Raw genomic sequence first — 24,274 nt, forward strand, 5'->3', positions numbered from 1 at the left:
CTGCCCTATTACCATCACACTGCGCTACTAGCATCACACTGCCCTATTACCATCCCACTGCCCTATTACCATCACACTGCCCTATTACCATCACACTGCCCTATTACCATCACACTGCGCTACTACCATCACATTGCCCTATTTACCATTACACTGAACTACTACCATCACACTGAACTACTACCATCACACTGCCCTATTACCATCACCCTGCGCTACTACAATCACACTGCGCTACTACCATCACACTGCCCTATTACCATCACACTGCGCCATTACCATCACACTGCGCTACTACCATCACACTGCCCTAATTTCATTATACTGCCCTATTACCATCACACTGCTCTACTACCATCACACTGTTCTACTACCATCACACTGCGCTACTACCATCACACTGCCCTATTACATCACACTGCCCTATTACCACCACACTGCGCTACTACCATCACACTGCCCTATTACCTTCACACAGCCCTATTACCATCACACTGCCTTATTACCATCACTCTGACCTATTACCGTTACACTGCGCTACTACCATCACACTGCCTTATTACCATCACACTGCACTATTATCATCACACTGCCCTATTACCGTTACACTGCCCTATTACCATCACACTGCCCTACCCTATTACCATCACACTGCCCTATTATCATCACACTGCCCTATTACCATCACACTGCCCTATTATCATCACACTGCCCTATTACCATCACACTGCCCTATTACCATCCCACTGCCCTATTACCATCACACTGCCCTCTTATCATCACACTGCCCTATTACCATCACACTGCCCTATTATCATCACACTGCCCTATTACCATCACACTGCCCTCTTATCATCACACTGCCCTATTACCGTCACACACACTGCCACACCCTGAACATTACATGTAAGACTCAGGTCTGTTTTCAACCTGTTTTCTGCCCCTGAATCACATTCTGTTGGATGTTTCTCGCACATAGATTTTCATATAGTGTTTTGGCTAATCTTCGACTGCATAGTGGGCTATCTATCTGGGTCAACTAGATAGGTTTGAAGGGGGTCCAACTTGCTGTGGAAGAAGAGAAAATGTAAAGTGGGAGATTGCCAACTTCTAACTTTGTCTTGGCTTTCTTCTTGTGGCAACTTGCTTTCTGTCCCATCATGTTGTGGCGCTGTGATGGATTTGATCATGGTTTATGTGTGGTGGGGAGCATGAGATAAAAGTATATTTTTATTCAGTTCTTTTTCATCCATTTTGAATTTCACACTACTTTATGTGATGCTGTCTGCTCGCTGTAGGTGGAAGGTGGTGGTTGCCTTGGTGACAGACAGGAAGCACACACACACACACATAGACACAAACGGTTATCCATCTCCCCTCCTCTCCTCTTTGTGTGGCATGGCACTTGTGGAATGGGTGTGTGTGTGTGTGTGTGTGGGTGTGGGTGTGTGTATTCCCTTACAGCCAGGCGCGATGATGGGATCATGCCCAGGGCTGGCGGATTTGTCTTGCTTTACATTCTCCACACAGAGAGAGGGTGAGACCATGAATAGCCATCCCATCTAACAGTGTCCAGGCTGGATCATAGCAGCACTAATGCATCCCCCAGGAGAACAGACAACGGCAGATCAGTCAGTGTCAATCGGCTGAAATTGCTCCTGGAGTCACAGATCTGTCACTGCTTTTGAACGAACTCCCATTCCCGCTGCATGCAAAGTAGTGTCAGTGGCACGCATTGAGAGACAGAGACTGAAATGGAGCTCGCTCTCACTGCTGGAAATGACCGCTTTGCCTCAGACAGTGTCAGATGAAAGCTGAAATTATTATAATTTACCTTTTGTAGTTTATTATTGCTCTATACCTGAACAGATAATGGTAAAATGCTGCCTGAACAAAGAAGCTAATTGGTAGGAAGCTGCCCATTGCGAAGATTACGGTCCCTCTCTCTAGACAATTATGGCTGTTGAAGAGAATTGTCCTGTAGCTACCTGTTATCGGTCCTATTTTTACAATATGAAAACATTATAATATGAAAACCAATTGGTATTATATCTAGGTGTAAGATGAATACAATGCAAGCTCCACTACATATACAGTGTAATTCAATACCAGATGAAAATGAAGAGAGGATACTGAGGGAGGGGGATGGGGGTGGTTCTGTAAAGTGACTCCAGGGACTGGTCTTTACACTGTGCTACTCTGATGATCAACTCTCTCTCTCTTTCTCTCTCTTTCTTTCTTCCTCTACATCTCTTTTTCTTTTTTTTACAGGGGTACCAGCGATCAAACCACTTCATAGCCACCCAAGGTGAGTGCCATTGGAATCAATAACTGGTAAAATACTATGTATTCTGTGTATGTATGTATGGGCATGCGCAGCCATGCCTCCCAGTTGTTGATGTTAAAATAATGATTTGAATTATTAATGTGTAAACACCAGTGGAGGCTGCTGAGGGGAGGACGGCTCATAACAATGGCTGGAACGGAGCAAATGGAACGGCATCAAACACATGGAAACCATCTCTCGCGCTCTCTCTCCTAGCTCTTTATCTCTCTCTCTCTCTCATCTCTCCCGCTCTCTCTCTCCTGGGTGGCGCAGCGATCTAAGGCACTGCATCTCAGACCTGGTTTGATTCCAGGCTGTATCACAACCAACCGTGATTGGGAGTCCCATAGGGTGGCACACAGTTGGCCCAGTGTCGTGCGGGTTAGGGCTAGGGTAGGCCGTTTTTGTAAATAAGAATATGTGCTTAACTGACTTGCCTAGTTAAATAAAGGTTTAAAGAAAATCTAATCTCTCGCTCTCTCTCTCTCTCTCTCTCTCTCTCTCTCTCTCTCACTTTCTCCTATCTTTTCTTCTCTCTCTCATCTCTCACTCTCTCATCTCTCCTCTCTCTCATCTCTCCCTCCTCTCTTTTTCTCTCTCTCATATCTCTTTCTCTTTATCTCTCTCTCATCTCTCGCTCTCTTTCGCCTCTCTCTCTCATACACACACACCACACCACACCATACATACATACATTCACACACTGTCTGGTTTTCCATCACGTTCTGTATCTGGGTAAATGTTTCCACAACCTCAACACCACTTCTCTCTACCGTTAATCACATGTACCTGTACATAGGCCGACTGAGTCTGAATATGTTACAGCACATAGCTGTAGCTCTCTGTGAAGTCTCTGTGTGTCTCTCCTCCCATAAATCTGTGCATAGTTCTGCTACTCCCTCAAGTCAGGACACCCCCCCCCCCCCCCCCCCCCCCCCCCACACACACACACACACACACACACACACACACACACACACACACACACACACACACACACAGAGAGATCTATAATTTATTCTTCCTTAGCTCTGATCTTATTAGTTTAGTATGTGATTCCCCTCTGGTGTCTTTCCCTCTATCTTTTTGGTCCCAATTCCCACCGCTCCACACAAGGAAGATTTCAGTTCACTTGCTCTTCTCAAACCTCTCTGTCTTTCTCTTGGTCTTTTTCTGTCTCTCTCTCTCTCTTTCTGTCTCTCTCTCTCTCTCTCTCCCTCTCTCTCTCACTCTCACACTCACAAATACTTATACAGTATACACACGTTTATGCATACATATTACATAGCCACTGGCATACACAAATGTGTCTCTGTTCTCTTACCGAGGCAGGCTGAATACATTTTAGAATGCATGGTAAAAAAAAAGCCAGGAGGCCAGATGAGGTTGACTACCACAGTGTGCCTTCAGAAAGTATTCATATCCCTTGACTTATTCCACATTTTGTTGTGTTAAAGTCTGAATTCGATTTTGTTTGCTCACTCATCTATACATAGTACCCCAAAATGACAAAGTGAAAACATGTTTTTAGAATCGTTAGCAAATGTATTGAAAATTAAATACAGAAATATTCTAATTTACATAAGTATTCACACCCCATGAGTCAATCCTTTGTAGAAGCACATTTGGCGGCGCTTACAACTGTGAGTTTTTTGGGGTAAGTCTGTAAGAGCTTTGCACACTTGGATTGTACAATATTTGCTCATTATTCTTCTTTAAATTCTTCAATCTCTGAAGTTGATTTTTGATCATTGTAAGACAGACATTTTCAAGTCTTGTCGTAGATTTTCAACCGATTTAAGTCACAACTGTAACTAGGCCACTCAGGAACATTCAGTGTTGTCTTGGTAAGCAACTCCAGTGTTGATTTGGCCTTGTGTTTTAGGTTATTGTCCTGCTGAAAGGAGTATTCGTCTCTCAGTATCTTTTGGAAGCAGACTGAACCAGGTTTTTCTCAAGGATTTTGCCTGTGCTTATAGCTGTATTACATTTATTTTTATTCGAAAAAACCTCCCTAGTCCTTGCCGATGACAAGCATACCCAAACATGATGCAGCCATCACCATGCTTGAAAATATACTGAACAAAAACTAAAGTGCAAATGTAAAGTGTTGGTCCCATGTTTCATGAGCTGAAGTAAAAGATCCCAGAAATGTTCCATACGCACAAAAATATTATTTCTCTCAAATTTTGTGCACAAATTTGTTTACGTCCCTGTTAGTGAGCATTTCTCCTTTGCCTGTCATGTCCTGACCATAGAGTGCTCTTATTTTCAATGGTAGAGTAGGTCAGGGCGTGACTGGGGGGTTTATCTAGTTTCTTTTTTCTATGTTGTGTTCTAGTTTCTTTTTTCTATGTTGGGTTTTTTGTATGATTCCCAATTAGAGGCAGCTGGTCATTGTTGTCTCTAATTGGGGATCCTATTTAAGTAGTTGTTTTTCCCACCTGTGTTTGTGGGAGATTATTTTGAGTTAGTGGATGTTGCACCTCTGTCGTCACGGTTTGTGTTTTGTTTATAGTTTATTGTTTGTTTGGCTAAGTTTCACAATATAATAAAGATGTGGAACGATACTCACGCTGCGCCTTGGTCGGTTTCTACACACATGCGTGACATTGCCAAGATAATCCATCCACAGTTGTGGCAAATCAAGAAGCTGATTAAACACTATAATCATTACACAGGTACACCTTTTGCTGGGGACAATAAAAGGTCACTCTAAAATGTGCAGGTTTGTCACACAACGCAATGCCACAGATATCTCAAGTTTTGAGGAAGCATGCAATTGGCATGATGACTGCAGGAATGTCCACCAGAGCAGTTGCCAAAGAATTTAATGTACATTTCTTTACCATAAGCCGCCTTTGTTTGTTTAAGCGAATTTGGCAGCATGTCCAACCGGCCTCATAACCGCAGACCACGTGCAACGAAGCCAGCCCAGTACCTCCATATCCGGCTTCTTCACCTGCGTGATCGTCTGAGACCAGCCACCCGGACAGCTGATGAAACTGGGTTTGCACAACCAAAGAATTTCTGCACAAACTGTCAGAAACCGTCTCAGGGAATATCATCTGTGTGCACGTTGTCCTCACCAGGGTCTTGACCTGACTGCAGTTCGACGTCGCAACCGACTTCAGTGGGAAAATGCTCACTTTCGATGGCCACTAGCACACTGGAGAAGTCTGCTCTTCATGAATGAATCCCGGTTTCAACTGTACTGGGCAGATGACAAAGAGCGTAGCGTGAATGTCGTTGTGTGGGCGAGCTGTTTGCTGATGACAACTTTGTGTACAGAGTGGCCCATGGTGGTGGTGGGGTTATGGTATGGGCAGGCAGGCATACGCTACGGACAACAAACACAATTGCCTTTTATTGTTGGCAATTTGAATGCATGTAGATTCCGTGACGAGATCCTGAGGCCCCTTATCGTGCCATTCATCCGCAGCCATCACCTGAAAGCTGAAAATGTCCCAGTTCTTCCATGGCCTGCATACTCACCAGACATGTCACCCATTGGGCATGGTTGGAATGCTCTGGAATGCTCTGGATCGACCTGTACAACCACATGCTCCAGTTCCCGCCAATATCCAGCAACTTTGCACAGCTAATGAAAGGGAGGGAGACAACATTCCACAGGCCACAATCAACAGCCTGATTAACTCTATGCGAAGGAGATGTGTTTCGCTGCATGAGGCAAATGGTGGTCACATCAGATACTTACTGGTTTTCTGATCCACACCCCTATTTTATTTAAGGTATCTGTGACCAACAGATACATACAGTGGGGGGAAAAAAGTATTAGATCCCCTGCTGATTTTGTACGTATGCCCACTTACAAAGCAATGATCAGTCTATAATTTTAATAGTAGGTTTATTTGAACAGTGAGAGACAGAATAACAACACAAAAATCCAGAAAAACACATCTCAATAATGTTATAAAATGATTTGTATTTTTTTGAGGGAAATAAGTATTTGACCCCATCTCAATCAGAAAGATTTCTGGCTCCCAGGTGTCTTTTATATAGGTAACGAGCTGAGATTAGGAGCACACTCTTTAAAGGGAGTGCTCCTAACCGCAGCTTGCTACCTGTAAAAAAGACACCTGTCCACAGAAGCAATCAATCAATCAGATTCCAAACTCTCCACCATGGCCAAGACCAAAGAGCTCTCCAAGGATGTCAGGGACAAGATTGTAGACCTACACAAGGCTGGAATGGGCCACAAGACCATCGCCAAGCAGCTTGGTGAGAAGGTGACAACATTTGGTGTGATTATTCGCAAATGGAAGAAACACAAAATAACTGTCAATATCCCTCGGCCTGGGGCTCAAATAAACCTACCATTAAAATTATAGACTGATCCTTTCTTTTTCAGTGGGCAAATGTACAAAATCAGCAGGGGATCAAATACTTTTTCCCCCTCTGTATTTGTTATCCCAGTCATGTGAAACTCATAGATTAGTGGCTCATGAATTTATTTAAATTGACTAATTTCCTTATATGTACTGTATATTTTTGTTCAGTATATATAAAGAGTGGTATGCAGTGATGTGTTGTGTTGGATTTGTGACAAACAAATAACACTTTGTATTCATGACAAAAAGTTAATTTCTTTGCCTTGTTGCAAACAGGATGCATGTTTTGTAATATTTTTTATTCTGTACAGGCTTCCTTCTTTTCACTCTGTCATTTAGGTTAGTATTGTGGAGAAATTACAATGTTGTTGATCCATCCTCAGTTTTCTCATATCCCAACCATTAAACTCTTTAAAATCCCTGAGCAGTTTCCTTCCTCTCCGGCAACTGAGTTAGGAAGGATGCCTGTATCTTTCTGGTGACTGGGTGTATTGATACACCATCCAAAGTGTAATTAATAATAACTTGACCATGCTCAAAGGAATATGTGACTCACCACCTGGATGTAGCAAACTTTGAAATTGTGTTTTTTACATGAGATAAAAGTAGAGACTACAAAATGGTATATCATACACTGCATTTGAGGAACAATGGGAATGTAATTCTGCTTTGAAAAAGTTGATCAACTTGTAAACTCACTTTTTTGAAAATCGCCTTTGAATGTTTTGCTATCTAGTGAAGAGGTCTTCTTTGTCTACACCCATTCACCATCGTTTACACACTCACCCTAAGCTTTAGCCCCACCCATCTCGTTTCACTCTCGAAGCGCGCACTTGACGCTCTGGCCGATGATTTGTTAACCTCTGGATAGCATGAAAACAGCCTAAACAGCTCTGCTGGCAACAATTACATTGCGCTTTTTTATAGACGTCTACTGACACCGGCCATATTCAACGGGTGTTGCACACACATCACGTAACGTTAGCTAATGAGCCAGCTAGTTAAACAATGAACAGTGCCAACAATGCCACAGTGCTGGGAGCTAACCAACCATGTTCCATGTTAGCTAGCTAACATTAGGCTCTAACTAGAACAGCACCCGGCTCTGGGAAACAAATAATAATGTCAGCTAGGGAGCCAGCCAGCTAACGTTAGCTAGCTAGCTAACAGTACACTTTAGTTGAAGACATATAGCTAGCTAGGTAAACAATGTACCTAGCTAGGTAAACAATGTGTAAGTTCACACACGTCACATAATGTTAGCTGACGAGCCAGCCAGCCAATGTTAGCTAGTTAAACAACAATGAACTGTACCAACAATGCCACAGTGCTGGGAGCTAACCACCATGTTCAATGTAAGCTAACTAGAACAGCAAACGGCTCTGGGAAATGAATGATAACATCAGCTAGGGAGCCAGGCAGCTAATGTTAGCTAGCTAGCTAACAGTACACTTTAGCTTGAAATGAAACCACTTTCTGTCAAAATTAGACAGCGTGTAATATCTGAAAATGTAGCTAGCTAACACTAGACTATCTTACCTGTATACATCATTGTGCATGGACGCGTCTCCCTGACAGGAATGCCATGCCACGGTTACCCTTAGTTTGAAGATGTAATCTGGAGACAGGTGTTTCCTCCATCTCTTTAGATATCATACTCTAATTCCACTGATTTCAAAACTTGATCCTCCAGAAAGTGGAGAGCCACACTTATGCAGCTCCACTACACAACACATTTTTTAAAAAGCCACATTCGACAGGATTACCAACACAGACTGATGAGCTTCTATGGCAGACCAATCCGAACTCCTCTCTGGAAATATTCAGCCCACTCATTATCTCAGCCAATCATGGCTAGTGGGAAGGTTGATCACTTTTTCTGTGGCTTAACCAACAAGGCTCATAATTTAACAATTTTATTCATATTTACAGATGGCATACAAGTTTGTTTTAAGGCACATGAAAGTTCACATGTTCAAGAAGGCATTTCTGCCAAAGAAAATGCATTTAGATAAAAAATCGTATTTTTTTTACGTTCAAACGGCACTCCTGTGAAGTCGTGATTTGCGACATATGCCTATTTTCCTGAATAAGGTCACATATTTAGCACCTGCTTTTTTTATTTTTACACATCTACCATTCGCTGCTGCCCTTTGCAAGGCATTGAAAAACATCCCTGGTCTTTGAATCTGTGCTTGAAATTCATTACCTGATTAAGGGACCTTACAGATAATTGTATGTGTGGGGTACGGAGATGGTGTAGTCATTCAAAAATCCTGTTCACCACTATTATTTAACACAGAATGAGTACATGCAACTTATTTTGCGATTTGTTAGGCACATCTTTACTCCTGAACTTATTTTGGCTTGCCATAACAAAGGGGTTGAATACTTATTGACTCAAGACATTTCAGCTTTAACATTTTTTATAATTTCAAAATGTTGCTACAAACAAAATTTAACTTTGACATTATGGGTTATTTTGTGTAGATCAGTGCCACACAATCTCAATTTAATCAATTTTAAATTCAGTCTGTAACACAAAAATACTTTCTGAAGGCACTGTATGTATATACTGTATGTATAGGTGTGTGTGTAGGCAGGTGCCTGGAGCGAAACTGGTTTCCAAGTATGAGGTGGAGGAGGTAGTGGAGGAGTGTTGCTCTGAAGCCCTGTGTCCACACAGCAACATTACGCTGAGCATACAGATGTGCCCTGGGAGGATGCACCGTTATCTATCACTCCTCTGACAGCCCGGGCCCTCTGGCCCTCAGTGAGGAGTGCTGCTGGAAATTAAACAACATGTCGTCATATTAATAATACAGTAGACACTACGTGGGGGCTAGGTGCTAGGCATCTCAAGTAGGATCCACTGTGGAGGCTTCATGTTAAGGCAAACTGTGAAAAACACTGCGGAAACAACAACCGCCTTGGTTGTATTTGATCATATGGCTTATTTATAAGAGACAAAGCGAATGAGAGAGGGGGGTGGAACAAAGCAGGAAACAAAGCGAATGCAAAATAGCTATGATAACTGAACATGAGTGATCAAGAATGACCTTCTCCTTGACAACGGTCTTATCTATGCTAACTACAGCACCATAGTAGGCCCCTGGAAACAGATTGAATGAATGCATTGTGTGTGCAGCGATAACAAAGGTTGGAATGAATGAGTGTTTTCATCATCAAAAGCCATGATACACCCTAACATTAGCTCTCAACACAAATAATATGTAATTTATGAACGTAAAATAATCAGATACCCACCAGAGGTATGATATACTGTATGGATGGGTATGTTTATCATTAAAGCCATGGTATTTGTTCACCCTTACATTATCTATGGTATGACATAGAGGTGTGTGATATCATCAAGCTCACCGTATAATGCAATCAATGAAACTGCCAATGCGTGCTGAGGAGCTGAGATTTGTGTCGCGCCTCGCCGGAGAAAGAAGACAACGATGGCGTTTGTTGTTTGCACAACAGCTGTGGATTTGTGAGCGTATTGAAATGACATTCTACCAGCAGACGCTAGGAGAGCAGAGAGAGGAAAGAGAGGAGTGGAGAGCCATAGTTCATAAAATGACACACTGTTACTTTCGTCTCTCGCATGGTTTCTACCAGCCCGACCCTGATGGTTATCACTGCTATTTCTACTGATTTATGATCCCATTTCTCCTTCCTCTATCCCTTCCTTTTATGCTCCTACTCCACCTCTTTCTGTCTTTCCTCCTGTCATCCACCGCCTCCCCTTTCTCTCCTTGTCCTCTCCTCCCCCTCCTCCTACTCCCCCTCCACCTCCTCCTCATCCTCCTCTCTTCCCCCTCAGGTCCCAAGCAAGAGATGATCTATGACTTCTGGAGGATGGTGTGGCAGGAGAACTGCTTCAGTATTGTCATGATCACTAAACTGGTGGAAGTGGGCAGGGTAGGATTATCTTTCTGTGCCTTTGCGGGCTCACTCTTTGCATAGGACAATATAAGTACTACCAGTGGAATGAACTAGCTTTGTATAATACGTCTACAACCCAGTGGGCAAAACTGGTTGAAATGACAGCCATATTACAACCATTAAGTGTTCCACCTTTTCTAGATGTAAACAGGAAATATAGATTGTCATGGGCTACTGTATTGTATTGATTTTTCTCTTGAACATTGGTTTAGAGTTAAGCCAGCTAAATCTGTAACTGACTGTTGACCCTGATTAAAGTCCAAAGGTTCTGTGTGTGTTCAGATGAAGTGCTGTAAGTACTGGCCCGAGGACAGTGAACTCTATGGAGACATCAAGATCACACTGCTGAAAACGGAAACACTGGCCGAGTATACCGTCCGCACCTTTGCTATGGAGCGGGTGAGCGAATAGTCAAAATCCGATCTAACAAATAATACATTGTTTGGATATGTATTGGCCCCTGGGATCACATCCAATTTGAGAGTGTTTTGTTTAATCTTTGTTCACACAGCCTTTATAGAGGCATTGATATCTTAACAAATAATGCATCATTTTAATATGCATGTTTGAATAGAGATGTCTAAATAAATGTCCTACTAGGTGTCTGTTTTCTGATAATGATATTCATTGGACCTTCTGTATTTTCCTCTCCAGAGGGGCTACCCAGCCAAACATGAGGTGTGTCAGTTCCACTTCACCTCCTGGCCAGAGCATGGTGTTCCCTACCATGCCACAGGCCTGCTGGCCTTCCTACGACGGGTCAAGGCTTCCACACCACCCGACGCTGGGCCCGTGGTTGTCCACTGCAGGTAACGGACCGTCTTACATCACATCCTGTCTCTGAGTGATGCAGTGTTGCTCTATTTTATACTTATCGTTTTTGGTGTAGCTTAGCCTATAGATGGTCTCTCGCTCCTGAGCTTATACCCTCACCTCTTTGACCTTGTTGACCTCTAACCCCTGACATCTATGTGTGTTAGTATGGGAGCAGGCAGAACAGGCTGCTACATTGTACTGGACGTCATGCTGGATATGGCAGAGTGTGAGGGAGTGGTGGACATCTACAACTGTGTCAAGACCCTCTGCTCCAGACGCATCAACATGATACAGACAGAGGTAAGAATATACTCTGTATATCAGGGCTGCCCAACCCTTCTCCTGCAGGCTTTCCCTCCAACCCTAATCTAACACACGTATTTTCTGATGACCATGCTAGTTTCAGGTATGTTAGCACAGGGTTGGAGCATAACCATGCATAAACAATATCTCCTGAGGAAGAGGGTTAACCTCCCCCACAGTATATGGTATACTATATAGAGGACCTGATAACATTGATGTTGAATCTCTTTTCATAGAAATGTCCTCCTGTTAATTGTTTTTGTGGTAAAAAAGTGGTAATTGAATGCATCTATCGGCCTCCTAATTCTGACGTTGGTAATTTAATTGATATCCTTGCATCAACCTTAGATTAATAATTTATTTGTAAAAAATTTATTAATATTTCACCTTTATTTAACCAGGTTGGCTAGTTGAGAACAAGTTCTCATTTCCAACTGCGACCTGGCCAAGATAAAGCAAAGCAGTGCGACACAAACACCATGTCACGGGTGTCGTAGGGTGTAGACCAAAACGCAGCGGGAAAATGTATACTCATCTTCTTTTTATTTAGTGAAGAAAGAAAAACACAAACAACCTATACAAAAACAAACGAACTAGACAGTCTCGTCAGGCACACAGCAAAACAATCTCCCACAATTCCCAAAACAAACACACTCCTAAATATAGGACCTTCAATCAGAGGCAACGATAGACAGCTGCCTCCAATTGAAGGCCCCAATCCCCATTACCAAAACATAGAAATACAAATGCCTAGACAGAACATAGAAATAAACTAACATAGAACGATAACCCCAAAACCCCGGAAAACATAAATCAAATACCCCTCTACATACACAACCACCCCGAACCATATAAACCAAATACCCCCTCTACATGACCACATACACAAACACACCCTGAACCACGTAAAACAAATACCCCCTGCCACATCCTGACCAAACTATAAGAACAAATAACCCCTTTACTGGTCAGGACGTGACAGTACCCCCCCCCCCCCCCCCCCCCCAAAGGTGCAGAACCCGGATGCACCTGACAACAAAAATACCCAAAAAATAAACCCCTAAACTAAAGGAAGGGAAAGGAGGGTGGCTGCCGTCACCGACGGCTCCTGTGCTACACCCCCCCCCCTCCCCAAACCTCCTACAGTTGAGGTGGCTTAGGCTCAGGCCTTAATCCCCTACCTGACCAAACCACCCCCACTGCATACCTCTGCCTGAGGCCAGTCACTCTAGACCCTGGACTGGACTCTGGGAGCTCCGGGCTGTAGGGCGACTCTGGGAGCTCCGGGCTGTAGGAGGACTCTGGGAGCTCCAGTGGAATGTAGGATGACTCTGGGAGCTCCGGGCTGTAGGACGACTCTGGGAGCTCCGGGCTGTGGGCCGTCTCTCCTGGTTCTGGACAGTGGGCCGTATCTCCTGGTTCCGGACAGTGGGCCGTCTCTCCTGGTTCCGGACAGTGGGCTGTCTCTCCTGGTTCCGGACAGTGGGCCGTCTCTCTTGGTTCCGGACACTCTGGACGAGGCACTGTTGCCGGATACTCTGGACGAGGCACTGTTGCCGGACACTCTGGACGAGGCACTTTTGCCGGACACTCTGGACGAGGCACTGTTGCCGGACACTCTGGACGAGGTACTGTTGCCGGAAGTTCTGGACGAGGCACTGTTGCCGGAAGTTCTGGACGAGGCACTGTTGCCGGAAGTTCTGGACGAGGCACTGTTGCCGGAAGTTCTGGACGAGGCACTGTTACCGGACACTCTGGATGAAGCACTGTCGTCGGAAGCTCGGGACTGGGCTGACACACTGGAAGCCTGATGCGTGTGGCTGGTAGTGGAGGTACCAGACTGGAAACACGCACCTTAGGGCTAGTGCGAGGAGCAGGAACAGGACGAGTTGGACTGGGCTGACGCACTGGAGGCCTGGTGCGTGGTGCTGGTACTGGATGTGCCAGACTGGAAACACACACCTCAGGGCTAGTGCGAGGAGCAGGAACAGGACGAGTTGGACTGGGCTGACGCACTGGAAGCCTGGTGCGTGGTGCTGGTACTGGATGTGCCAGACTGAAGACACGCACCTCAGGGCTAGTGCGAGGAGCAGAATACGCTGGACGGTAGAGGCGCACTGGCGGTCTCGAGCGCAGGACTGGCACCGCCCGTACAATTCCCCCTGGCAAATGCGGGGCGCTGGCACTGCGCACACCGGCCTGAAGATACTTGGCCTCGCCACAGTACGCATTATCCCGAAGCACGGGACCTGTCCAGTCAAAGGTTGCTTAACAAAAGCACGGGGATTTGGCTTGGGGCTTAATCCTCACCCAGCCAAACTACCCATGTGCCCCCCCAAAAAATGTATTGGGGCTGCCTCGCCGGTTTGAACGCCAACCGTGTTCCCCTGTAACATTCCCGGTCCTCTTTTGCCTTCCTCCATGGGCCCACTCCGGCTTTAATCTCCTCCCAGGTCCATGACTCCCGACAGTCCATCTGTTGCTGCTCTCTCCTCCACTGCTTGGTCCGTGTTTGGTGGGAGATTCTGTCACGGGTGTCGTAGGGTGTAGACCAAAACGCAGCGGGAAAATGTATATTCATCTTATTTTTATTAGTGAAGAAGGAAAAACACAAACAACGTATACAAAAACAAACGAACTAGACAGTCTCGTCAGGCACACAGCAAAACAAGAAACAATCTCCCACAATTCCCAAAACAAACACACTGCTAAATATAGGACCTTCAATCAGAGGCAACGATAGACAGCTGCCTCCAATTGGAGGCCCCAATCCCCATTACCAAAACATAGAAATACAAACGCCTAGACAGAACATAGAAATAAACTAACATAGAACGATAACCCCAGAAAACATAAATCAAATACCCCTCTACATACACAACCACCCTGAACCATATAAACCAAATACCCCCTCTACATGACCACATACACAAACACACCCTGAACCACATAAAACAAATACCCCCTGCCACGTCCTGACCAAACTATAAGAACAAATAACCCCTTTACTGGTCAGGACGTGACACACCAACACAGAGTTACACATGGAATAGACAAGCGTACAGTCAATAACACAATAGAGAAAAAAAGTCTATATACAGTGTGTGCGAATAAGGTAAGATAAGGGAGGTAAGGTAATAAATAGGCCATAGTGGCGAAATAATTACAATTGAGCAATTAAACACTGGAGCGATAGATGTGCAGAAGATGAATGTACAAGTAGAGATACTGGGGTGCAAAGGATCCAAAAAATAAATAACAGTATGGGGATGAGGTAGTTGGATGGGCTATTTACAGATGGGCTATGTACAGGTGCAGTGATCTGTGAGCTACTCTGACAGCTGGTGCTTAAAGTTAGTGAGGGAGATATGGGTTTCCAGCTTCAGTGATTTTCGCAGTTCGTTCCAGTCATTGGCAGCAGAGAACTGTAAGGAAAGGCGGTCAAAGTAGGAATTGGCTTTGGGGGTGACCAGTGAAATATACCTGCTGGAGCACGTGCTACGAGTGGATGCTGCTATGGTGACCAGTGAGCTGAGATAAGACGGGGCTTTAGCAAAGACTTATAGATGACCTGGAGCCAGTGGGTTTAGCGACGAATATAAAGCGAGGGCCAGACAACAGGAGCATACAGGTCATAGTGGTGGGTAGTATATGGAGCTTTGGTGACAAAACGGATGGCACTGTGATTGACTGCATTCAATTTGCTGAGTGGAGTGTTGGAGGCTATTTTGTAAATGACATCGCCGAAGTCAAGGATCGGCAGGATAGTCAGTTTTACAAGGGTATGTTTGGCAGCATGAGTGAAGGACGCATCGTTGCGAAATAGGAAGCCGACTCTAGATTTAATTTTGTATTGGAGATGCTTAATGTGAGTCTGGAAGGAGAGTTTACAGTCTAACCAGACACCTAGGTATTTGTAGTTGTCCACATATTCTCGGTCAGAACCGTCCAGAGTATTGATGCTGGACGGGCAGCAGGTGTGGGCAGCGATCGGTTGAAGGGCATGCCTTTAGTTTTACTTGCATTTAAGAGCAGTTGGAGGCCATGGAAGGAGAGTTGTATGGCATTGAAGCTCGTCTGGAGGTTAGCACAGTGTCCAAAGAAGGGCCAGAAGTATACAGAATGGTGTAATCTGCGTAGAGCTGGATCAGAGAATCACTAGCAGCAAGAGCGACATCATTGATGTATACAGAGAAGAGTTGGCCCGAGAATTGAACCCTGTGGCACCCCCACAGAGACTGCCAGAGGTCCTGACAACACACACTCCGATTTGACACACTGAACTTTGTCTGAGAAGTAGTTGGTGAACCAGGCGAGGCAGTCATTTGAGAAACAAAGGCTGCTGAGTCTGCCGATAAGAATGTGGTTATTGACAGAGTCGAAAGCCTTGGCCAGGTCGATGAATACAGCTGCACAGTATTGTCTCTTATCGATGGCGGTTATGATATCGTTTAGGACCTTGAGCGTGGCTGAGGTGCACCCATGACCAGCTCGGAAACCAGATTGCATTGCGAAGAAGGTACGGTGGGATTCGAAATGGTCGGTGATCTGTTTGTTAACTTGGCTTTCGAAGACCTTAGAAAGGCAGGGTAGGATAGATGTAGGTCTGTAGCAGTTTGGGTCTAGAGTGTCTCCCCTTTTGAAGAGGGGGATGACCGTGGCAGCTTTCCAATCTTTGGGGATCTCAGACGATATGAAAGAGAGGTTGAACAGGCTAGTAATAGGGGTTGCAACAATTTCAGCTGATAATTCTATAAAGAGAAGGTCCAGATTGTCTAGTCCTGCTGATTTGTAGGGCTCCAGATTTTGCAGCTCTTTCAGAACATCAGCTATCTGGATTTGGGTGAAGGAGAAATGGGGGAGGCTTGGGCAAATTGCTGTGGGGGGTGCAGGCCTGTTGACCAGTGGCCAGGTGGAAAGCATGGCCAGCCGTAGAAAAATGCTGATTGAAATTCTCAATTATTGTGAATTTATCGGTGGTGACAGTGTTTTCTAGCCTCAGTGCAGTGGGCAGCTGGGAGGAGGTGCTCTTATTCTCCATGGACTTTACAGTGTCCCAGAACATTTTGGAGTTTGTGCTGCAGGATACACATTTCTGTTTGAAAAAGCTAGCCTTTGCTTTCCTAACTGCCTGTGTATATTGGTTCCTAACTTCCTTAAAAAGTTGCATATCGCGGGGGCTATTTGATGCTGATGCCTTGCGCCACAGGATGTTTTTGTGCTGGTCAAGGTCAGTCAGGTCTGGAGTGAACCACGGGCTATATCTGTTCCTGGTATAAACATTTTTTAATGGGGCATGCTTATTTAAGATTGTGAGGAAAGGACTTTTAAAGAATAACCAGGCATCTTCTACTGACGGAATGAGGTATAATATTGAAGATAAAATGTGTTTTCTATTGGGTGATTACAACATAAACATGTTTAGAAGTGGGAACCACTAACTGAAATGACTTTTTGAATACTTTATATGGCAGCTATCTGTATTCCCTCGTCTATAAGCCCACCAGAGTGATCAGTTCATCTGACACTCTTATTGATCATATCTTTACAAATTCTTTGAATAATGTGGCTAATACAGGTAGGTATACTTTATAATGACATTTCTGACCATTTTCCAATTTCCACTTCTTTTTGGGAGCTGGAAATGAACAGATGGGAATGATTAGTAGCATTAAGGGTAGAATATTTAACAAAAGTAATTGTGACCACTTTAAGATGTTGTTTGATGATATTTCATGGGAAAATGTTTTTAATCAGCCGATGTGGAGTCTGCTTAGCAGACTTTTCTCACATCTTTCAATTCTGTATTTCACCACTGCTTTCCCTTAGTAAATCATGTAAGAGAGTAGCAGAGGGGTTCTGGAATCCCTGGTTTCCAACCGGTCTCAACAAAAATAACTAGTTGTAGAAATAGTTTCTCACAAATCCCTCTCAAATTCTGCACTTTAGAAAAAGTATAAGAAAACATTTACACACCTAATATATTTTTTTCTAACAAAATCCAAGAATCCTTAAATAATATAAAGTCAACTTGGAAAATCATCTATCAACTGTTGAATAGGAAAAAGGCATCTACAACAATTCCATCTCAATGTATTGTTGGAAATAAGACCTATAGTAATCCTGATGTAATTTCATGTGAATTGAATAACTTTTTGTGAATGTGAGTTCCTCTGAAGGAACTCCCTTGGATCACATTAAGGGACATTTCCCTTCTCTGCTTCAGTTTGAGCCTCCTGATGTGATGGAGCTAATTGGTAACTTAAAGATATCAGCAGCAGGTCATGATGAGTTTGGTGCCTGATGAAATCAGTGTCTTCCTCCATTACTGAGCCTCTAACGTATATATTCACCTGTAACGGCCGTTGTCAGATTGAGACCAAGGTGCAGCGGAGGATGTGTTCATATTAAGGATTTTAATAAACAAATGAACACTATACAAAAAGAAAACACGACAAGGAATGACAGCCAAACAGTCCTGTCAGGATTAACAAACCTAGACAGAAAACATTCACCCACAAACCCCAAAGGAAAAACAGGCTGCCTATGTATGACTCCCAATCAGCAACAACGATCTACACCTGTTCCTGATTGAGAGCCATACACGGCCGAAACAAAGAAAACCACCAACATAGAAAAATAAACCTAGAACGCCCACCCATGTCACACCCTGGCCTAACCAAAAATAGAGAACAAAAAACCCTCTCTATGGCCAGGGCGTTACAGTACCCCCCCAAAGGTGCGGACTCTGGCCGCAAAACCCGACTCTAAAGGGGAGGGTCCGGGTGGGCCTTCCTACGGCGGCGGCTCTGGTGCGGGGCGTGGACCCCGCTCCACCCTCGGCTTAGCCCACTTTGGTGGCGCCCCTGGCTGCGCCGGAGGACTGGCGGGCGACCCTGGCTGCGCCCGGCTGGTGGGCGACTCTGGCTGCGCCTGGCTGGCGGGCCACTCTGGCGGCTCCGGACAGGCTGGCGGCTCATGACAGGCGTGCGGCTCTGGCGGCTCCGGACAGTCGGGCGGCTCTGGCGGCTCCGGACTGGCGGGCGCCTCTGGTGGCTCCGGACTGGCAGGCGGCTCTGGCGGCTCTGGCCCAGGATTCACCAGGCTGGGGAGACATGCAGGAGGCCTGGCTCTGGGCGCAGGCACAGGACTCACCAGGCTGGGGAGACCCACAGGAGGCCTGGTCCGAGGAGGAGGCACAGGACTCACCAGGCTGGGGAGACCCACAGGAGGCCTGGTCCGAGGAGGAGGCACAGGATGTTCCAGGATGGGGAGACCCACTGGAGGCCTGGTCCTGGGAGGAGGCACAGGATAGACCAGGCTGGAGAGACCCCCTGGAGGCCTGGTCCGAGGAGGAGGCACAGAATAAACCGGGCTGTGGGGGAGCACTGGAGTTCTGGTGTGTAGGCTTGCCACCCATACTCCAGACTGAATGCCCACTCTTGCCCGGCACGGGCGGAGCGCAGGCATAGGACGAACTGAACCCTCCCAGTGCCCCGAAGACACAGTGCACAGCGCCGGCGCAGGATAGCCTGGACCGAAACAGCGCACTGAAGACCAGACGCGCTGAGCTGGCACAATCCATCCTGGCTCGATGCCCACACTCGCATGGCACTTGCGGGGGGCTGGCCTATAGCGTACCGGGCTATGAGCACGCACTGGAGACACAGTGCGCTTCACACCATAACACGGTGCCTGACCAGTACCACGCTGCTTCCGGTAAGCACGGGGAGTTGGCCCAGAATTCGATCCTGGCTCTGCCACACTCCCCGTATGCCCCCCCCAAAAAATGTTTTGGGGCTGCCTCTCGTGCCTGTTACGCTCCCTTGCCTCATACCATCGCCTCGATCTCCCACTGCGGGCGGTGATACTCCCCAGCTTGAGCCCATGGTCCTGCCCCGTCCAGTATTTCCTCCCATGTCCACGATTCCAGATAGCTCCTCTCCTGGTGCTGCTCCTTCCTCCGCTGCTTGGTCCGTTGTTGGTGGGGGAATCTGTAACGGCCGTCGTCAGATTGAGACCAAGGTGCAGCGGAGGATGTGTTCATATTAAGGATTTTAATAAACGAATGAACACTATACTAAAAGAAAAGAACGCCCACCCATGTCACACCCTGGCCTAACCAAAATTAGAAAACAAAAAACCCTCAAATCAATGCAAACTGGTATTGTTCCTAAAGATTTGAAAATGTCCAAAGTTATTCCAGATAGTTTAGAAACTATCACCCAATATCTGTACTACCATGTTTTTCAAAAATCCTAGAAAAATTGGTGTTTAAGAGAATGTTGAAATATTTAAATCAACACTGTATTCTACATGAGAACCAAAATGCATTTCGTAAAAACAACTCCACAGATATGGATGGCTCTTTTGCAACTTGTAGATAAAGTCTTTGCAGCCCTGAACAACAATGAATACGCTCTTATCATCTTTTTAGATTTATCCAAAGCGTTTGACAGGGTTGATCATGAACTATGACTTTCTAAATTGCATTATTACAGTTTTCATGATTATACATATAAACTCAGCAAAAATAGAAATGTCCCTTTTTCAGGACCCTTTCTTTCAAAGACAATTTGTTAAAATCCAAATAACTTCACAGATCTTCATTGTAAAGGGTTTAAACACTGTTTCCCATGCTTATTAAATGAACCATAAACAATTAATGAACATGCACCTGTGGAACGGTCGTTAAGACACTAACAGCTTACAGACGGTAGGCAATTAAGGTCACAGTTATGAAAACTTAGGACACTAAAGAGGCCTTTCTACTGACTCTGGAAAAACACCGAAAGAAAGATGCCCAGGGTCCCTGCGCATCTGTGTGAACGTGCCTTAGGCATGCTGCAAGGAGGCATGCAGATGTGGCCAGGGCAATTCATTTCAATGTCCGTACTGTGAGACACCAAAGACAACGCTATTGGGAGACATGACGGACAGCTGATCGTCCTCACAGTGGCAGACCACGTGTAACAACACCTGCACAGGATCGGTACATCCGAACATCACACCTGCGGGACAGGTACAGGATGGCAACAACAACTACCTGAGTTACACCAGGAACGCACAATCGCTCCATCAGTGCCCAGACTATCCGCAATAGGCCGTGAGAGGCTGGACTGAGACATCACCGGCAACAACGTTGCCTATGGGCACAAACCCACTGACGCTGGAACAGACAGGACTAGCAAAAAGTGCTCTTCACTGACGAGTCGCGGTTTTGTCTCACCAGGGGTGATGGTTGGATTTGCGTTTATCGTTGAAGGAATGAGCGTTACACCGAGGCCTGTACTCTGGAGCGGGATCGATTTGGAGGTGGAGGGTCCGTCATGGTCTGGGGCTGTGCGTCACACCATCATCGGACTGAGCTTGTTGTCATTGCAGGCAATCTCAACGCTGTGTGTTACAGGGAAGACATCCTCCTCCGTCATGTGGTACCCTTCCTGCAGGCTCATCCTGACATGACCCTCCAGCATGACAATGCCACCAGCCATACTGCTCGTTCTGTGCGTGATTTCCTGCAAGACAGGAATGTCAATGTTCTGCCATGGCCAGCGAAGAGCCCGGATCTCAATCCCATTAAGCACGTCTGGGACCTGTTGGATCGGAGGGTGAGGGCTAGGGCCATTCCTCCCCAGAAATGTCTGGGAACTTGCAGGTGCCTTGGTGGAAGAGTTGGGTAACATCTCACAGCAAGAACTGGCAAATCTGGTGCAGTCCATGAGGAGGAGATGTACTGCAGTACTTAATGCAGCTGGTGGCCACACCAGATACTGACTGTTACTTTTGATTTTGTTCAGGGACACATTGTTCAATTTCTGTTAGTCACATGTCTGTGGAACTTGTTCAGTTTATGTTTCAGTTGTTGAATCTTATGTTCATACAAATATTTACACATGTTAAGTTTGCTGAAAATAAACACAGTTGACAGTGAGAGGACGTTTCTTTGTTTAATTGGTTTTATAGTTATGATTATGGTAGAGAACAATGTGTTTATGCAGACGGCTGTGCATCTACCAGGGCCAAGATATCCTGTGGTGTGTCACAGGGTTTGTTAATTGGACCTTTGTTTTTCCTAATCTATAACAATGGCCTTGCTGCTGTGTCTTCTACCGTACTTCCCCTTCTCTTTGCTGATGATACCAACTTGATTTTATCACACCAGAATTTTGACTCACTAATTAATGAATCCAACTCAGGCATGGCCAAATGTTCTGAATGGTACCAGATAAACAAATGATCTAAATCCAACTTAATTGTATTCACTAGTAAGAATAAGAAATATTGTAAACATTTTTTTTTAAAGCCACTAGATTCCTTAGAGTTCTAATTGATGAAAAGTTATCCTGGAAAGATCACATTCAACTTGCCTGTAGCAAAGTGATGAAATCTGTTGGTATCATCAGAAAAAGTTGTGGTTTGGTTCATCAGGCTTGCTTCCTAACTGAAATCAAATCAAATCAAACTTTGTACACGCACCTTATACAACAAGTGTAGACTTTACCGTGAAATGCTTACTTACAAGCCCTTAACCAACAATGAAGTTCAAGAAGAAGAAAATATTTACCAAGTAGACTAAAATAAAAAGTAACACAATAAGAATAACAATAACGAGGGTATATACAGGGGACACCGGTACCGAGTTAGTGTGCGGGGGTACAGGCTAGTTGAGGTAATCTGTACATGGAGGTCAGGGCGAAGTGACTATGCATAGGTAACAAACAAACAGCGAACAGCAGTTTACAAAATGGAGGGGGTGGCAATGTAAATTGTCCGGTGGAGATTTTATGAATTGTTCAGCAGTCATGGCTTGAGGGTAGAAGCTGTTGAGGAGCCTTTTGGTCAGCTCCGGTACCGCTCCGGTACCACTTGCCGTGCAGTAGCAGAGAAAACAGTCTATAAATTGGGTGAATGGAGTCTCCGACAATTTTATGGGCTTTCCTCTGACACCGCCTATTATGTAGATCCTGGATGGCAGGAAGCTTGGCCCCAGTAATGTACTGGGTCGTTCGCACTACCCTCTGTAGCGCCTTACGGTCAGATGCCGAGTAGTTGCCATAACAGGCGGTGATGCAACCGGTCAGGATGCTCTCGATGGTGCAGCTGTAGAACCTTTTGAGGATCTGTGGACCCATGCCAAATCTTTTCAGTCTCCTGAGGGTCAAAAGGTGTTGTCGTGCCCTCTGTCATTCCCTCTGTCATGCCCTCTTCTGTCTTGGTATGTTTGGACCATGATAGTTCGTTGGTGATGTGGACACCAAGGAACTTGAAACTCTCGACCTGCTCCACTACAGCCTTGTCGATGTCAATGGGGGCCTGTTCGGCCCGCCTTTTTCTGTAGTCCACGATCAGCTCCTTAGTCTTGCTCACATTGAGGGAGAGGTTGGTGTCCTGGCACCACACTGCCAGTTCTCTGACCTCCTCCCTATAGGCCGTCTCATCGTTGTTGGTGATCAGGCCTACCACTGTTGTGTTGTCAGCAAACTTAATGATGGTGTTGGAGTCATGTTTGACCACGCACTTGTGGGTGAACAGGGAATACAGGAGTCTGGGTTTCCCTTTGTAGTCCGTAATAGTTTTCAAGCCCTGCCACATCCGACGAGCGTCAGAGCCGGTGTAGTAGGATTCAATCTTAATCCTGTATTGAAGCTTTGCTTGTTTGATAGTTCGTCTGAGGGCATAGCGGGATTTCTTATAAGCCTCCGGATTAGTCTCCCGCTCCTTGAAAGCGGCAACTTTAGCTTTAAGCTCGATGCGGATGTTGCCTGTAATCCATGGCTTCTGGTTGGGATATATACGTGCAGTCACTGTGGGGACGACGTCATCGATGCATTTATTGATGAAGCCGATGACTGAGGTGGTGTATTCCTCAATGCCATTGGATGAATCGCGGAACATATTCCAGTCTGTGCTAGCAAAACAGTCCTGTAGTGTAGCATCCGCGTCATCTGACCACTTCCGTATTGAGTGAGTCACTGGTTCTTCCTGTTTTAGTTTTTGCTTGTATGCAGCAATCAGGAGAATAGAATTATGGTCAGATTTGCCAAATGGAGGGCGGGGGAGAGCTTTGAATGCATCTCTGTGTGTGGAGTAAAGGTGGTCTGGAGTTTTTTCCCCCTGGTTGCACATGCTGGTAAAAATTTGGTAAAACTGATTTAAGTTTGCCTGCATTAAAGTCCCTGGCCACTATGTGCGCCGATACTGGGTGAGCATCTTCTTCTTTGCTTATGGAGTTGGTTGAGTTGGTTGAGAGTGGTCTTAGTGCCAGCTTCGCTTTGTGTTGGTAAATAGACGGCTACGAATAATACAGATGAGAACTCTCTTGGTAGATAGTGTGGTCGACAGCTTATCAGAAGGTACTCTACCTCAGGCGAGCAATACCTCGAGACTTCTTTAATATTAGACATTGCGCACCAGCTGTTATTGACAAAAAGACACACACCCTCACCCCCCTTACCAGAGGTAGCATCTCTGTTCTGCCGGTGCATGGAAAATCCCGTTAGCTCTATATCGCACGTATCTT

The 24,274-nt window shown here is 45.4% G+C and overlaps 1 protein-coding gene across 12 annotated transcripts in view; it reads left to right on the forward strand.

The window, feature by feature from the left end:
• Positions 1 to 24,274, forward strand: part of LOC115175712 (receptor-type tyrosine-protein phosphatase U) — a 326,202-nt gene that overhangs the window by 285,388 nt on the left and 16,540 nt on the right. For all 12 annotated transcript variants that reach the window (XM_029735166.1, XM_029735170.1, XM_029735167.1 and 9 more), the window contains 5 exons: positions 2,272 to 2,308; positions 10,511 to 10,608; positions 10,915 to 11,031; positions 11,287 to 11,441; positions 11,613 to 11,748. In XM_029735166.1, the coding sequence (XP_029591026.1) occupies positions 2,272 to 2,308; positions 10,511 to 10,608; positions 10,915 to 11,031; positions 11,287 to 11,441; positions 11,613 to 11,748 (543 nt within the window). The remainder of the gene's footprint in view (positions 1 to 2,271; positions 2,309 to 10,510; positions 10,609 to 10,914; positions 11,032 to 11,286; positions 11,442 to 11,612; positions 11,749 to 24,274) is intronic.

This window comes from Salmo trutta, chromosome 36 (genome assembly GCF_901001165.1).
Source record: "Salmo trutta chromosome 36, fSalTru1.1, whole genome shotgun sequence".
NCBI classification, from domain to species: Eukaryota; Metazoa; Chordata; class Actinopteri; order Salmoniformes; family Salmonidae; genus Salmo; species Salmo trutta.